We start from the raw sequence: 16,535 nt of genomic DNA on the forward strand, positions 1-16,535 counted from the left end.
TCTCCTTCCCCTTCCCTTTCCTTTTTTCTTTCCCACTCCTTGCTTCTCTCCCTTCCCCCTCCCAGTTCTCTCACTTTCTTCTGCTCATTTTGTTTTTGGCCTAATCATAGACAGGTGCATATTTTATGAAGGTTTTTATCAAAGTGAAAATTTGTATTTTATTAAAATGCATACTTTATTGCTATCTTCGATGAAAGACTAATTTCACTGTCCATCAGCAGGGAGCTAGTGAGTAAATTGCAGTGTACTCATATTTTGGCATACTATACTTACCAAAATGAACAAAGTGTGTTAATCTAATAGGAAGAGCATGATATATACAACTTCAGAGCCATAGGGATGGCTCAGTGGGTAAAGGTACTTGCAGATAAGCCCAATGATCTGAGTTGATCCCTGGAACCGGTATGGTGGAAGGAGAGAACCAACTCCTACAAGTTGCCCCTCACTACCCCCACTACACGTGTGCAAATATAATAGAGAATTTAAAAGGTGCTGAGGCTTTTGAAATTGTTTGTTAAAGGACATTGGTAAGCAGTTAGAGGGAGATGATCATTAACAGAATAGCGCAATGGACTTGTGTCTGTTTGGAAATTTAGTATGGGTAAAAATGGCATTCTTGAGAAGTGAGGAGAAACCTGAATTCTTTAAGAGATGGTACTGGTACAGTTGGCAAACTGTTCAGGATAATTGAGTAAATTAGATCCTTACTATACTACTTTTATTAAAGTATTGCAGTGTCTAAGATGAAGTCATACAAGTTCTAAGAGAAAACACTAGTGGGCAACTTTTGGTTTTGAAGTTAACATAACTCAAAATCCAGAAATAAGGATGGTGGATGAGTTTGCCTGTGCTATGTTGTTTACAAAGCCTGAGAACAGGATGGGATCTTGATGCTTTATGTGCGTGGACGCAAAATTGTTTTAATGTGATGTTATGAGTTCAGTGACATTATACTGCAAGCATTGGATTGGTGCAAATATTCCTGGTGTGAGATGAGGAAGGAAGTGTGCTTGTTCACCATTGTCAGCATCTGTTCGTGAGCTATTCATGTTTGATAGCATTTCACTATCATGAATATGTTTGAATAGTAATCTTGTTTTACATAAAATGAGTGAGAAATTATAAATCAGAAAAAATGAGATAGCATGTAAGAAAGTACTTAGTTACTTGTAGACTCTAGGGTTGGTTGTGTTGGAAAGTGACAGACATGCCATTACAACCTACAGTATTTTCAAGTCATTAAAAAAATAATGGATAATTGAGAGTCTAAAGGATATAGTGTCACCTTTATAAACTGATTATCTCTTACCTATTTTAACCAATTATGCATTTAAAAAATTGTAAAAGTTTAAAGCCTTTTTTCTTTTTAAATTAGGCTACATGTGTGCTGGAGAGATGAAAAAAATATGTTTGTTTTATTTTGTCATAGATAGGTGACCAGGTTCATCCTGCTTTGTGACCCATAATGTGTTCATGCACTAAGTCCTTAGAAACTGCACAGTTTTTGAAAAACATTTTATTGTATGTAATAGTTTTATTTCAAATTTAAACTGAGAATCAATTGACTTTTAGAAGTCACTTATTTAATATTGCAAGCACATATTTATCTTAGTATAGGATGCAAAATTAACTTGAAATGTAATAGTTATGTCAGAACATGTGGAGGGCCTCTCTCAGAACTCCTCTGCTCCCCGAAAAGTTGTCTTTCATCAGTCTTGTGATAGGAAACTGGGAGACACTATCCTGAATAAATATGAACAGGTAAATGTAACTGGTAATCCCCTAATAGCTTGCTTAGGTTTTAAGTTTAAGTTATGGAGTGGAAAGAAGTAGACTTGTTAAAGCATTTCTTAGCTCAATTTAGCCCATTAAAATGAATGCATGATTATGTACTTGAGATTCTCATTGAATCCAGTAAGTATCTAAGCTGATATATATAGTTTAGAAATTAAAATTATAACCCAATGAGAGATAACTGGGCAAAATAAAGTAATTTTAATCAAATTGACTTTGGTTCATATTCACATTCTCTCCATCTTTTGTGTGCCCCCTCCCCCCAGGTTACAGTGATGAAAGGCAGTAATAGAAATAAAGATCATTCAACAGAAGGAGAAGGGGCTGGAAAACGACCAAAACGGAAGTGTCTTCAGTGGCATCCGTTGCTAGCCAAGAAACTTCTTGACTTTTCAGAAGAGGAGGAAGAAGACGAGGAAGAGGAAGATATTGATAAAGTAAGCCTCCTATTAACCATAGAAATCTCAAGTATATATTCAGGCACTAATCATTTTCTAGAAAACATGAAGTTACTATGTTTTCTAGAACTCCTGAATTTAACTTTCCTTGCTCCTTCTAATAGTTTAGAGTAAAAGGAATCCTTCTCTAGGAATTCTGTCGCCTCACAATTTGTGATACAAAGTTGCTGATAGGGCTCTTCCTGAAGCTTGATGTGCTCACTTGGTTCCGCTTTCTTGCTTCCAGCCCTGCCTCTTGCCATCAGGCCGTTCAGAGATGTGCTTAGTCTTCATTGCCTGTGGCCTTTGTGGTCTCTGGCTTCCCCTCCCCAAAGCCTCTGTGGCCGCATTGTCTTCAAAGTTCCCTTCTGGAACATCCCTTCCCCATGCATGAACAGTTAACCCTAGGACTTGGTATAACTGACTTCATTATTTCATTAAAGAACTACCTCCTTGAAGACGTGGGGCCAAATATATGGTTTCAGTGTATTTCAGGCCATTGACATCCATTCAGCCATCTTTAAAACAACAACAAACACCTAGCAGAACTCATCTTTTTGTGAGGAGTGAGCCCATTCCCACAATTAGCCATGATATCAACATTAATCTGCTCATGAGACATGTTTCAGTGCTCATTTAATTTCAGGATTAGTTTTGGGAGGGGACCTTCAAATCATGGCACTCTTGTTTCAGGAAATTGCTGACTTTATGCTTCATTTGACTTTTCTGATTCATTTGCCCTGTTGATTACTTTAGTCCTTGAGGTTGTTTCCTCTTTCCACAACAGCATTCCCTTCTATTTATATAGCTTCCTTCACCTCCAATCCTTCCTTGTTTCTTTCAGTTGGTTTCTGTATAGTACTTTACCCTCAAATATTCATGCTCAAGTCTGGGTGTACAGTTTTACATTTTTTCAGTTCTTCGGGAAACTGACTCAAGAGGATTCAGAATTAGAGGCTAGCTATGTAGTAAATCTTACCTCAGCAAAACTAAACAAAAGTAATTTGATTCTGAGCCTGTAATAATAATAATCATCTTCTTCTCCTCCTCTTCTTCTTCTTCTTTTTCCTCCCTTTTTTTTTTTTTTTTTTTTTTCGTTTTTTGAGACAGGTTTTCTCTGTGAAACAATTCTGGCTGGCCTGGAACTTACTCTATAGACCAGGCTGGCCTTGAACTCATATTTCAGACTGTCATCTCCTTATCATGTGTTTGTCTGTCTGTCTGGCCATCCATCATCCATCATCCATGCATCCATTCATCCATCCATGCTAGGAATCTTGGTTTGAGTGTGCTCAAAACTGAGTTTTTACTTTTCTCCTCCAAATCTTCTATATCTTTTTTTTCTCAGTAAAGGCACTACAATGTTTCCAGTAATACTTACCTTGCCTAATTTTGCTCAAGCTTCCCATCCTTCCATCCACCCACCCACCCATCCATCCACAAATCCTCTCAGCTGTACCTTTTAAAACATGTTCTCTATGTGACCCCTTTAAAAAATCTCTTTTGAACTCCCTTGGTACAAACCACCACTATTTCCAGCAGAGATTGTTTTATTCCTACCATCTCCCTGCCTCCATGCTTTCCCTTATATTGTCTATTCTGCACAAAGCAGTCACAGGGATCCTTTCAGAATGGAAGGCTGGTCATGTCACCTCCCTCCTTAATAAGGGCAGGGATTTTTTTTTTCATTAACTGCTCTGTTAGAACAGGGCCTGGCACATGGCAAGTCCCAGTAAACAGTTGTTGAGTGAAAGAGTAAAGTCATGAGATCCTTTTATTCCATCTTAGAAATGTTCCTATCCCCCCTTTAGTCTTAGAATTTTTGCTCATTTATATCTCCATCATTATCCCACTGGCAGGTGTCAGCCTAACTAACCATAGCTACTTCAAATGCAAACTACCCATCACTATTTATTCTGCCTTTCCTGGGATCATTCTTCAATACCAACCACTCTTGGTTCTATCTTGAATAATATCTCTAGTCTTAAATCCTATTCCTATTCCTCTTATCTGGATTTGTGCTCTCTCTTTTTCCTGGATATTGGAAGTAAACTTTCAATTGGCTTCTCAAGGTTTGGTTGCTTATGATTTTACTCAAAAAATTTGCGGTCTGCAGCACCAGCAGCAGCTCTTTCTTTAAAAAACAAATCTAACAGTCTGTCTCTTGCTTCAAAAATGTACTCAAGCCTCTACATTTATTTTAGGTCCTTGTCTTGTTACTGCAACCAAACCCTGACAAAAGCAACATGAAGAAATATGTGTTATTACAGTTCCGGGGCGTGTAGTCCATCATAGCAAGGAAGCATAGCAGCCGTGGCAGGAGGCAGCTGTCACAGGGTGTTCAGAGCAAGCAGAGAGCAATAGATGCGATTGCTCGGCTCCCTTCCCCCTTTTTGTTCAGTCTGGGACCACAGCTCATAGAATGGTTCCACCCAAGTTTAGGGTGCACATTTCCATCTCACTTAACTTAATCTAAGAAAGTCCTTAACAGAAATGTCCAGAGATTTGGTTCTATGGTATTCTAAATCGTGTCAAGTTGACAGAACCATCACACCGTTGCATCTGGCTTAGGTACCTGTATTTAAGAAATGCTTGGTAAACAAAAATAAAGTCAACTGGTTTTAATCTTCATTTTTGTTGTTGTTTATATATTTGCTAACTTTTCAGTTGACTAATTTAATGAAGTAACTATAACATTAGTAGTAGAATTTTTTTGTTTTTTGATGCCCATACTTAGGAAAAGAAACGGGTGACATTTTGTTTCAAACCAATACTGTATATGGGTTTAAATGCCCACTTTTCACCATGGCAGAACATATTCTTCATGAAATGATCCATATTTCCTATTACCTGACTTCCCAAACTCTACTCTCATTTTCTTGTATTGTGCTGTAGAACTTCATGTGGATGTTCGAATGAAGCCCCATACCCCAATTCCTGCTTCTCCATACCTTCCAACTGATCAGCCAACATGTTCTGATTCTGCTTTCAACACCTTTATTTACAAGTGCTTATTAGCACATTGCTTTGTAATTTATTTGTTTATATGTATTTACATAATGCATTTTATTCCTAATTTTTCCTTAGCTTCATAGTTTTAAAATACCAAATAAATGTCCTTTGGAAATTCAAATCACTGCTAGTAATTATGTATATAATGAGGAAAATAAATCTGTACTCTTTATTTTCAAGTCAGCCATAGTTTCAAGACTTTGTTATTTGTATTTGACAATAATTGATGGTTAATTTGTTATATTTGCAATATTTATTTAAAAGCATTAAAAAGTAGTAACTTGGGACTGGTAAGATGGCTCAGAGGGTAAATCACTTACCATGCAAACTGGGCAACATAAAAACTGATGGAGAGGACCAACTCAACAAAGTTATCCTTTGACCTTTACAAGCATGCTGTGTCAAGGGTTCCCTTCTCTCCCTTTCCCTCTCCCTCTTCCTCTCCCTCTCCTTCTCTCTCTCTCTCTCTCTTTATCTCTCACAGACACTCATAATAATAATAATAATTTTTAAAAATAATAAATTGAAACAAGTGTTTCATTCTACAGTTCTGCTAACTCTTGCCTGGTAAATATTGTATAGAAGAGCACAGTTGTCTTCTAGTTGTGCTAGCCCTTCTTGAGAATTGGCTAGTGATATGAATTCTTAGGACCCACCTCAGAGCCACACATTCAGAAACTTAGAGCCTAGCAATCTTTTTTTTCTTTAAACTAGGCCCCCCAGAGAGTCCAGTCCACTTCTGAGTTTCAGGACTGCTGCCCTACTGTGTAATGCACCTGAAGACTACCTTGAGCCTTCTTGGTTTTGACTGTAGAACAAGGAATGAAAGACATGAGCTTATGCAATCTGGATTTCTGTACATGATTGTATTTGTTTCTAAGAAACATCACAGAAATTATACTTCAATTTTAGAGATACTGCATTCCCAATATTTTATGAGAGTCTGTGATCACAGATGTGCTTCATGAAATTTAATCTGACAGTCATTTGCTGGAAGTGTTACAAGGAGGCCATAGGCCAAAGTGTACTAGGCCTGAGAATTGTATGGATTCAGAACAGCAGTGAGTAGACAGATTTGGTGCTCTATGCAAGTCCCTGAAGACATTGAATGGTGATCAACAAAGTGCTTAGGAAAGAAAGATTTCAAAAGTAAGGTTGACTGTTTGAGCCTAGGAGAATTTATCCTTAATATCTTGGAGGATAAGACTGATGTTTACAGGATTAAATATGTACTGTGAAGTTCTTTTAAACAATTATGTTAAATTTTTATGTGATACTTTATATAAGAAGCTCTTCTTGTGTCATGTGCAAAAGCCTGGGTGCTCTATATTTGCTTTTAACTGTATCTGCTCTCATGATAAACATTCTCATGTTATTAGCTATAAGGTACTACTTTTTAAAGAGCAGAAAGAGCTAATATACTGTATTTCATGTGTATATCATTAATCTTGAGATTCATAAACCATAAAGTAATTTTTTGTTCACTTAGCAATTGGTTAAATGTTAATACCAGATAATGAGTTTGCCTCTGCAGTTATAAAGGTAAATAAGAGAATTTTATCCTCAGAAGGTTCACTGTTTAGTGAGAGAAAAAAGATAAGCAATTATAACACAATATGATATATGCTGTAATAGAGATACGAATAGGTGACCATAGATACTAACCAGGACGCATCATAAGTTAGTTATCAACCACCAAGAGTAGTTAATGATTTTTTTAAAAAATTACTTTTTCAGGTAGTTAGATGTTTAAATAGAGCTAAGGGAAAAAAATACAATTTGCAAATCAAAACTGATTGTTACATTAAAATAGTTTGAGCTGTGTTAAGTACTTGGCTTTCGCTTTGGTTGGTGATAGGTTCAACTTCTTGAGGCGGATGGCCTAGAGCAAGATGTTGGTGAGACTGAAGATGATGAGTCACCAGAGCAGCGAGCCCGGAGACCAATGAACGCATTTCTTTTATTTTGCAAGCGCCATCGCTCCCTTGTCCGACAGGAACATCCAAGGCTTGATAACCGAGGTGCTACCAAGATTCTAGCTGATTGGTGGGCTGTTCTTGATCCAAAGGAAAAGCAGAAATATACAGACATGGCCAAGGAGGTAGGTTACAAGGACACGGTGTGATAGTGATTATGGACAACCAGTTCTATAACTCTTACATAGCAACTATGCAGCAGCCCTTGTTGACGGTGTCATCTTCTGCTGTCATCAACATTAGTTCCAAAATGATAGCAGTAACTAAATATCTTCAAAAAGTTCTGCACTAGATTTGTTTCTACATTAATCTGGAATCAATATACGATCACTGTACATTAAATATATTTTAAGTGGACTTAGTTCTAAATAAGGAATAAGTACTGTATTGTGGTTAAGTCTGAGAGGAATAATTCTAACATTATTTCCTTAGAGTTTCAACTTGTAAAAAATTTTGATTCATGAAAATCCCTGCCACCCCATTAACTTTTGAGGGGAAAAAAATGAACCAGCAGGGGATAAAATAATGTAATTTCAAGATATTTTATTAGACATCTCAGTATGTGGAAAATAATGCCTTCAGTTGACATGATTTTATTGAGTTGTTTAATAAGGAATCCTGCAACATAAAAATTTCTTTTACAACATTCAGGGAAATTTGAATCCAGAGTAAATGACTAGTGTTGCTGTGTAATTAATGATCACAGAAGGCTTTAGGAATTTACTAATTGTTAAAGATAGAATTTTAACTATGCTGGACATCTATAAAATTTAAAATCAATTACAGCAACCTATGTGATTTTAAATGTTCCAATAGATTTCCACAGGCCTAACAGTAATTAACAATAAACCCTTCTCATTAAATAGTTTTATATCCTTTCATACTCAATGCTTATATGATAAAGTAAATAATTATCTGCAGCCTCACAGGGAGCTGCATATGCTTCCTATAATTAAACACTTGAGTTTGATTTTGGACAACATGCAGCATATTGCCAATATAGTGTTTGCCTTTTCTTAAATACGGCTAATTTACAAACCCAATAGGTGGCCACTTTTAAGAGGGGGACCTATTATTTTTGCACAGGAACTCTTTTATTAATTACTTAATTAGCTGCACAATATTTGTCATTGTGGTGCTATAATGAAATCTGTTTAGGTAGCCCCCTGCAGCCTACAAGTGGAAACCAGAATGTCCCACATTGCATCTTGCCTTGTTTATAGTTACTCATATAAAATATTGTCTCATTTCTACTCCAAAGTCTAATCGATTCAGCTACTTCCCAAATTATCACACAATTGGTCTCCAGTGGTTATTTCTTTCAGCTTATTTACTCAATGTTTCACAGTTACATTAAAGTGCATGTAATTGTGCTGAAGTCTTTTTTGTTAATATTGCAGCCTTAATTGGAATGTCAGTTCAGTCAGCCAATGCTTATTAAGAAGTTTCAGTACTCATATTTTGTGGTAGTTGCTAGTGATACAAAGCCATACACAAAGAAGGCCTCTGGTCCTCAAGCCCAAGTCACTTTGAAAACTACCTCAGATACAACTTTTCAACTTTGAACCCTCAATTTTGAATGTTTTACTAAACATATGACATTCTTTCAGCAGAGTGCATGTGTGAATATGAATGCTTAACATTTATTTGCCATCTGTATCCTTGCTTTTATTAGAGTGAGAATAGTCTAGTTTACCCACTGGAATACAGCCTCAGAATGTGTCCTTAGGCATTTTGGTCATTGTGCAACCATCATAGTTTATTTACCCAACCTTTTACTGCGCAAGGCGATGTAATCTTATGAGACCACTATTGTGGTATGTAGTTAACTAGAACATTATTATATAATCTGTACTTTTCTCTTTCTGATTTTAAAAGAAACATATCTTTAAAAAAAGTGTGATACAGTTTTTTTTCTATTCATTAAATTTCCTTGACTCTCCTCTTAATGTTACTGGTAATGGACTGTTAATTCTAAATTAATTTGTTGCCATTTTCACAAATTACTGCATAGTACTCATTCATACTATTGAGGGGAAAAAAAACTTGTTGAAAATTCTGTTAGCCTCCTTTGCGATGAAAAAGTTTAAGGAGTTTAAGCAAATTATTAAACCAAGTGAACAGTTTTTGAGAAAATATAAGCGTTTCATAATTTCTGATTAGTGAGCATGAGTTATATCTCAGACTTTATAGTGCATTTTCAGAATCGATCTTTACTAGATCTTTTTTTTTTCCTCACCCCAACCTCTATCAGCACTTTCTTTAAAGTAACATGGTTAAAGCTTTTATGACATTTGTGTGTGTGTGTGCATGTGTGTGTGTGTGTCTGTACACCATGTGCATGTGTGCACATGGAGATCAGAGAACAGCATTTACTATGTGGGCTCCAGTGATCAAAGCCAGACCTTCAGCCTTGGCATCATTTACCCACTGAGCCATCTTGTCAGCCCAAGGTTCAAAATTCTAATGAAATTCTGAATTGTTTTTTAATTTAGTGGAAACTGATGAAGTGATTTTTCTCCTAATTACCCAAATTAGTGAGTAAAACTATATCTTATACATATTTATATTCAAGAAGGAACTGTCATTGCCTGTGCTCTGTATAGATTAGAACCCTGCTCTTCATACTGATTAGCACCACCTCTCCACTGTGCTCCGTACAGATTAGAACCCTGTTCCCCATACTGATTAGCACCACCTCTTCCCTGAGCTCTGTAGAGATTAGAACCCTGTTCCCCATACTGATTAGCACCCCTTCTCTGCTGAGCTCTGACCTCGTTGTATGTTGCAATTTCTGCCTACTGATGAGGAAAGTCACAGCTCTAACAGAACTGACTATGGTGGGAGTTTCTTCAGCTCCCCATAGTGGATATGATTATAAGATAAAATGTGTGTTAGGGCTCTTTTGTAAAATTTTAGATAATTTTCTATATAATCTCTTGACTGACCTGGTAGATGTTATTTCATGTATTTGTACCAGCGTCATCTGTCTGTTCAGACATTCTCTGACTGTCTTATTCTAGACTCTTACCAGGGTTGCTGTTTCTCTTCACTCTGTAAATCTAGGCTGGAATAATAAGTAGAAACACTAATGGACATTGAGATAGCACCCGAAACTCAATTAAAATGAAATAAATGGAGAAAACCTTTCATTAATATTAAGGTACATTGTAGATCAAGTTTCCATTTATGTAGTGATCTGAAAAACATTTATTGTTTGAGACCCCATTTTAAAGCATTAACATAACAGATTATTGTCTTTTGTTGTAGAATAATACCATTGTCAGATATAAAGAAGGTAAAACACTGTGACAGAGGGTATGCATTTAGTGACAGTACTGGATAACAAAAGAAGCAGCAATTCTTTTTTGTTATTGCTGTCGAAATACAATAGTGGTTAGGGCCAAGAGACGAGAGTCAGCATTACTGAATGCCTCCTATCAGTGAGGAACTGTCTGTAAAGCAAATTTAGGTTAGATTATTTAATCAGTTGGACATTTGCAGGAAAAAAAGTTGAAGGCCATAAGGTGAATTTTGATTTTCATAGAATTTTAGAAATCAGTATTTTAGCAAAAGTCTAGATATGTAGGAGATTTTCATTGAAATCTTAGGATCAATAACTTGTGATTGATGTTACTGGAGGATAAATGAGCTTCTCGCCTCTAGTGTGAACAGCCTGGCCCTGGATGTCTGGATAGATGGGGCCTATCTCTTGAGGTCTTTCATTCCTGTGATGATGAATTTTGTCCACATGGTTGACAATTATTACACTTAGCTAGTTTGCTCCAGACTATATACCAAGTCTTCCAGCATTACTTCTTTTCCCTGCCTTCTCTAATTTCTTTCCTAGTAACCTTGTCATAACAAATGACAAGTCTTTCCAGTGTCTCTTAAAAGCTGAATCAGATCAAATGATTGATGAGGTACCAAGTTACAAGGACATATAGGCATCTTTACACTCTGAGGCTGCTCTTGCGTCTGACCTTACTTGCTTGCTGTCCATAGCTTATGTTGGCTTGGTGTTTTATATGAATAAATTTATGTGTTTTTTTTCTCAGTCATTCACACTTTTAGCCTTTCTGATCCATATATACTTGACTAGTAGTCTAGTGTTATATCTCAGTGATGAAATGCTACTAAGCATGTTTGAGGCTCTGGGTTCAATCTCCAGCAACAAACAAAAGTTAAAAAATAAAAATGTTATATGTGTGTATTAAACATTTACATTGAGTTTAAGAGTCTTCACAGTTCATATTGTGATATAGAGTATTGCCCTTCATAGTAAATTGTCTAAAACATCCCCAATATTCCAGACCTTTCTCTTGCACTCTTGTTGTCTACTCATAGGAAACTTGCTGTTATATAGACTCATTGCAAAACCATTTTTCATGCTTGACTTAGGGCCAGGATTATAGACCAGGTATAAACAGAAATGCTTGTGTAGTTAGCTGTGGATTGTAAGCAGTATAAAAGGAGGGACTCTGATTCACCCTCTTTCTGTTTTCAATGTCTAAGAAGAGTCTGTCTTCTGGTCAGTGCTCACTGAGTCTTTGCAATGAAGGTGCATAGGATGGAGACGAGAATGAGAATGATGTTATGTGCTGATTGTTAGTGCCTTATGCTATCTTCAGCATTATCATAAATTAGCGTAAGCTGGCCTTCATTAGTACCATCAACTGATAATTTATCAGGATGACAGTATGATTTTCATTACACTTGATTTTCACTAAAACCAATCATCCAGTGATTCTTAACAGTGTTACTAGTGAGGGATGTATCAAAAAACTGAATATGAGGAGGAGAACACTCTGAAGGAGCAAGAGATTTAAGTAGAAACCCCATCCAGCGTCTTTCAGCTAGGGCTTTCTGCTTAGAAAATTTTAACTACCAAAAAAATAAAAGATCATTTTATTTCTCATGATAAATTTATTAATAAGTTTGTTTGAAAGTCTTCGGTCACTGCAAATGACAGTTCATCTCCTACACCTGCCCCATGTGCCTTTTATTGAGGCATGATAATGATGCATGTGACTGCTTCTTCCCTTTTCACCCCTGCCTGCCACTTATCACTTTCCACCTTCAGACAGTAGGCAAAGTTGTCTGCCTCACCTTAATAGTTAAATTCCCCAGTCACAAGGCTTCACTGTGGTAGTGTATCTTCTTACGTCAACATTGATGCTTCCAAATTCATTCTGCTATACAATTGTAAATTCATTTGGCTCTGGCCTTGTGTCTCATTTCACTTCTTTATTTTTTAAGAAAAATAGAACTAGACACTAGAGAGGTGGCTCAGTGGTTAAGAGTCTTTGCTGTTGTAGCAAAGGACCAGAGTTCAGTTCCTAACACCCACATTGGGCTGCATGCAACCGTCTGTAGCTGTACTTTCCTTACACCTCTGGCCTCCAAGGGCAGTGTGCAGAAACTCACACACAGACACATACATATGTAATTCAAATAAAATAAAAAATTAAAAGTATTTTAATTTTTTTAATTAAAAAAGTATTACTAGATTTTTAGGGGCCTGTGTGCTTATTTTTCACGCACATCCCTGTGTATCAATAGGTAAATTTATATCTTATACATAAAACAGTGTCAGAAAATGAGTTAAGATAGCACTGGGATAAATATCATTCATTGTTTATTAACACTACATTATTACCTACATTATAGCTTTTATTTATATAACATAGTGAAATAGTGGGAACATTATTTAGATTAGGTATTGTTTCCTTACACCTCAAAAGGGTACCTTTTACCCCTTGTCTAAAAGCTATTTAGAGCTTATATTGAACTACATCACCATTTTAAAAGGCAAACCTGTGAGAATGAAAGAATTGTGTTAGCTGGTCTTGGGAATGTATGCCTATAACCTCAGTACTTGGGAGACTGAAGCAGAGAATTGTGAATTCAGAACCAGACTACATAACCAAACTGTCTCAAAAAAAAAAATGTGTTAATAAAATAATCCAGTAGTGATATTTGGAGAATACATAGGAAATACTTTTTTTTTTAATTAAACAGTGTAGTCCTGGGAATGTGTGATGGATATTAGGAAAGAGGTAGTAGATTTAGGAGAAGGGATAAAATGAGGAAGCAACATTAAAAAATGGTGAAAGATGTTGTAAGTGAAGATTGAAAAACTTTCAAGTTAAACATAAAGTTTATGATTGATTACAACATGTCACATCAGAGTTTGTTCATATCTGCCATCCTGGGTGCTCATTAAAAAATATTGACAGGTATGTATAGATGGAAGAATTGAAGCTGATGCCCAAGGATGGCTAAGTAGAAGTACATCTTGAGCCCAGGTCATCAGACTGCATCCACTGATCTTTCTTCTACTTAACCCCCTGTCTAAAAGTAACCAAAATATTGGTCAGCTAGCCTGCCTTGCTCCCTTTCTACTTGATCTGGGTTCCTTTATCTCATAGTTGAAAATTTTACTTTGTCTGCATTTGCCTTACAAGAACACTTGTAAAACCATCCTTAGCAGGATAAGTTAAGTAGTGGACAGAATCTGGTTGCTGGGCCTGGTGTTAGCTCATACTCTGAAATGTATACTAAAGTGTCCTTTAAATAGGTGCTGGGGGCTGGAGAGATTGAGACTGGGGTTCAATTCCCAGTATCCATATGGAAGCTCACAATCATCTCTAAATCCAGTTCCAGGGCATCCACTCCATAGCCTCCATAGGCACCAGGCATGCAAGCGGTACAAAAACATACATGCAGGGAAAACATCTATTTGGGGAAAAAACACACACACACACATACACGCACACACACATACACGCACACACACACACACACACACACATACAAATATTAAAGCTTTAAGAGAAGAAATATGCTGTGCACTGTTGACAATAACCAAAAGCTAGTACTATGCTGTCTGTTAAGGCTCACAGAGAACACCGCTCTGTGCTTAGTGAATGCAGCCTAATGTGGAAGGGCCAGAATTTTATCCCCACCTTTTCCACCCTCAAAGCCGTTGACTCTTTCTAGTACAAAAGCCTCCTCTGCCCCCAAAGTCAGGCAACTTTTTAGGAAAGAACGAGAACAACAAAAAGAGTAGAACATCCAAAGTGTCTGCTCTCTGTATTCTCAGCCCACAAGTTAGATAACTCTGCCCTGTCTCTAGATCTCTGTGTATGGTGCTGTCATCTTCTCTAAGGAAAGTCACTAAAGTCATAGTCTGAATGAGCGAAAGGGTGAATCTTGTTGAATTTCTTGGTCTGGATGTTAATTAAACCTGCTGTCCTTTTGTTTATAGTATAAAGATGCATTTATGAAAGCAAATCCTGGCTACAGATGGTGTCCTACTACAAACAAGCCTGTAAAATCTCCAACACCCACTGTCAATCCACGGAAGAAACTTTGGGCCTTCCCATCTGACTCTTCAAGAGACTTGCCAACCCCCAAGAAGGCAAAGACAGAAGAAATTCCTCAGCTTAACTTTGGAATGGCTGGTAAGTTTATATAATTTGCACCTGTTTTTAAAGGACAGAACAATGCACTGAGTGTTTTTGAACAAATTACACAAATTTGAAGAGACCAAAAATTTTGACCAGTATGAAGCACTGGCCAAAATATAGCACATCATGAGGTATTAGGGCATGGTATACAAAGAATGTACATGTAACTGAAGACATGGGGCCAACTTGTAAATGCCATGAGATCCTGATATTTGGCAGTGTGGAAATGTCAAGTGCTGTGGGATGTCTTGCTGTATGCTGTGTATATGTGTTACTCCCACTGGCTAATAAATAAAGCTGCATTGGCCTATGGCAGGGCAGGATGGAGCTGGGCGGAAAATCCAAGAGAGATAGTGAAAGGAGAAAGGAGAGTAAGAGGAGATGCCAAACTGCCATTCAAAGAGCAACATGTAATGGGACGCAGGTAAAGCCACGGAACATGTGGTGATACATAGATTAATAGTTATGGGTTGAGTTAAGTTGTAAGAGCTAGCTAGCAAGAAGCCTGAGCCAAATAGGCCATAGAATTTGCAGTTAATATTAAGCCTGGAATGATTATTTTGTAGGCAGCTGCAGGACCGTGGGGTTAGGTAGGACCAGAGAAACTTCTGCTACATTTAACAGCAATTTAGAGCTTGTCAGGAGTGTAGGGAATTTTATATTAACAAAATAGGTATGTCGCCCACTCCCTCTCTTCCTCTTTCTCTGTCTCTCCCTCACACACTTCTCCCTCACTGTTAAGCAGAGTAAGCACTGAATTATGGGTATTTAAAAAGCCAAAAATTCCATAGATCATCTGAGTATCTGATACACCAAGGACAAGCATGTGAACAAATCCATGTAAATCTGAGATGGATCAATGGATGTGTCTTAAAGAGAACCCCCAACCTCCCCCTCCTCCCATCCCCATTAATGTTTGCCCTGAGCAAACTTAAAATTCCAGATGGTGCCATTTGCTGTTTTACTCTTTGGGTGGTAAGGAATGCTAATGTGTTTATGACCATGAAATAAACCATTTACATTCTTGCCCAGAATGGCTAGATCTTCCCTCCTATTCAGTGTAACCTTCCAAAAGAGGATTTTGCCAGGAAGAAATTGGGAGGTTGAATAAGGCAAAAGCAGGGAAGCTCATGCTGAGCTTGAGTTCCTATACCATATTACAAGAAAATATTCTTCAGAGTCCTAAACTTTTACACTAGAGGAAGGGAGTAGGGATGCATTTGAGCCATACTGTGATAATAAATTCTTTTAAATGGCCAGTAATTTGCATAAGCCTTCATAGCTCAATGTTGGGCTCATAATATGAAAAGTATATGTGATATTGTATGAGTGCCAGAAAAATGAAACAACATATTGTAGTATCTTTGGGAAACAAAGTCTTCAGGTGATTGTTGAGTGCAGTGTCTGTGGTGTAATTCCAGGAACAGCTCCCAACATGTGTCCCAGAAAAACCAAAACAGATCTGTTTATGTGTTAGCTGTCACTCTGCACAGTTTTAGCTTCAACCAACTTGTTACTAGTCTGTCTTTGTGAACTGTCAGGACTTCCCAGATTGTGGTGTCTCAAGGAACATTCTCTAAGACCAAGAGAAGATGTATAGACCAGTGAAGTCGAACCTCTCTTTGATTGTCATTTAACATCTAGTGCTAGTCTCTCAATTCTAAATCTAAGTTAGTGTCTACAGAATTTTTGTTTTGCGTTTTTTTTAATGCAGTTGTTCGTTACAAACCAATCAATAATTGTATGTAAATTTATAGAAAGTATGTAAATACGTCTTTTAGTAATGATGTTTCTGACAATTAATTAATCTACCTTTTACCTACAAAATAAAAGTAGACATAAGA

At 37.0% G+C, this 16,535-nt stretch overlaps 1 protein-coding gene across 8 annotated transcripts in view; it reads left to right on the forward strand.

Annotated features, from left to right (window-relative positions):
* The window catches only part of Bbx (BBX high mobility group box domain containing), a 137,578-nt gene that overhangs the window by 52,861 nt on the left and 68,182 nt on the right, over positions 1–16,535 (forward strand). For 7 of the 8 annotated variants that reach the window (XM_059277325.1, XM_059277320.1, XM_059277319.1 and 4 more), the window contains 3 exons: positions 2,061–2,231; positions 7,102–7,344; positions 14,490–14,685. In XM_059277325.1, coding sequence (XP_059133308.1) covers positions 2,070–2,231; positions 7,102–7,344; positions 14,490–14,685 — 601 coding nt within the window. In that variant the 5' untranslated portion in view covers positions 2,061–2,069. The remainder of the gene's footprint in view (positions 1–2,060; positions 2,232–7,101; positions 7,345–14,489; positions 14,686–16,535) is intronic. The other variant, XM_059277327.1, reaches the window with a different exon arrangement.

The sequence above is a fragment of the Peromyscus eremicus genome, chromosome 12 (genome assembly GCF_949786415.1).
Source record: "Peromyscus eremicus chromosome 12, PerEre_H2_v1, whole genome shotgun sequence".
Taxonomy (NCBI): Eukaryota; Metazoa; Chordata; class Mammalia; order Rodentia; family Cricetidae; genus Peromyscus; species Peromyscus eremicus.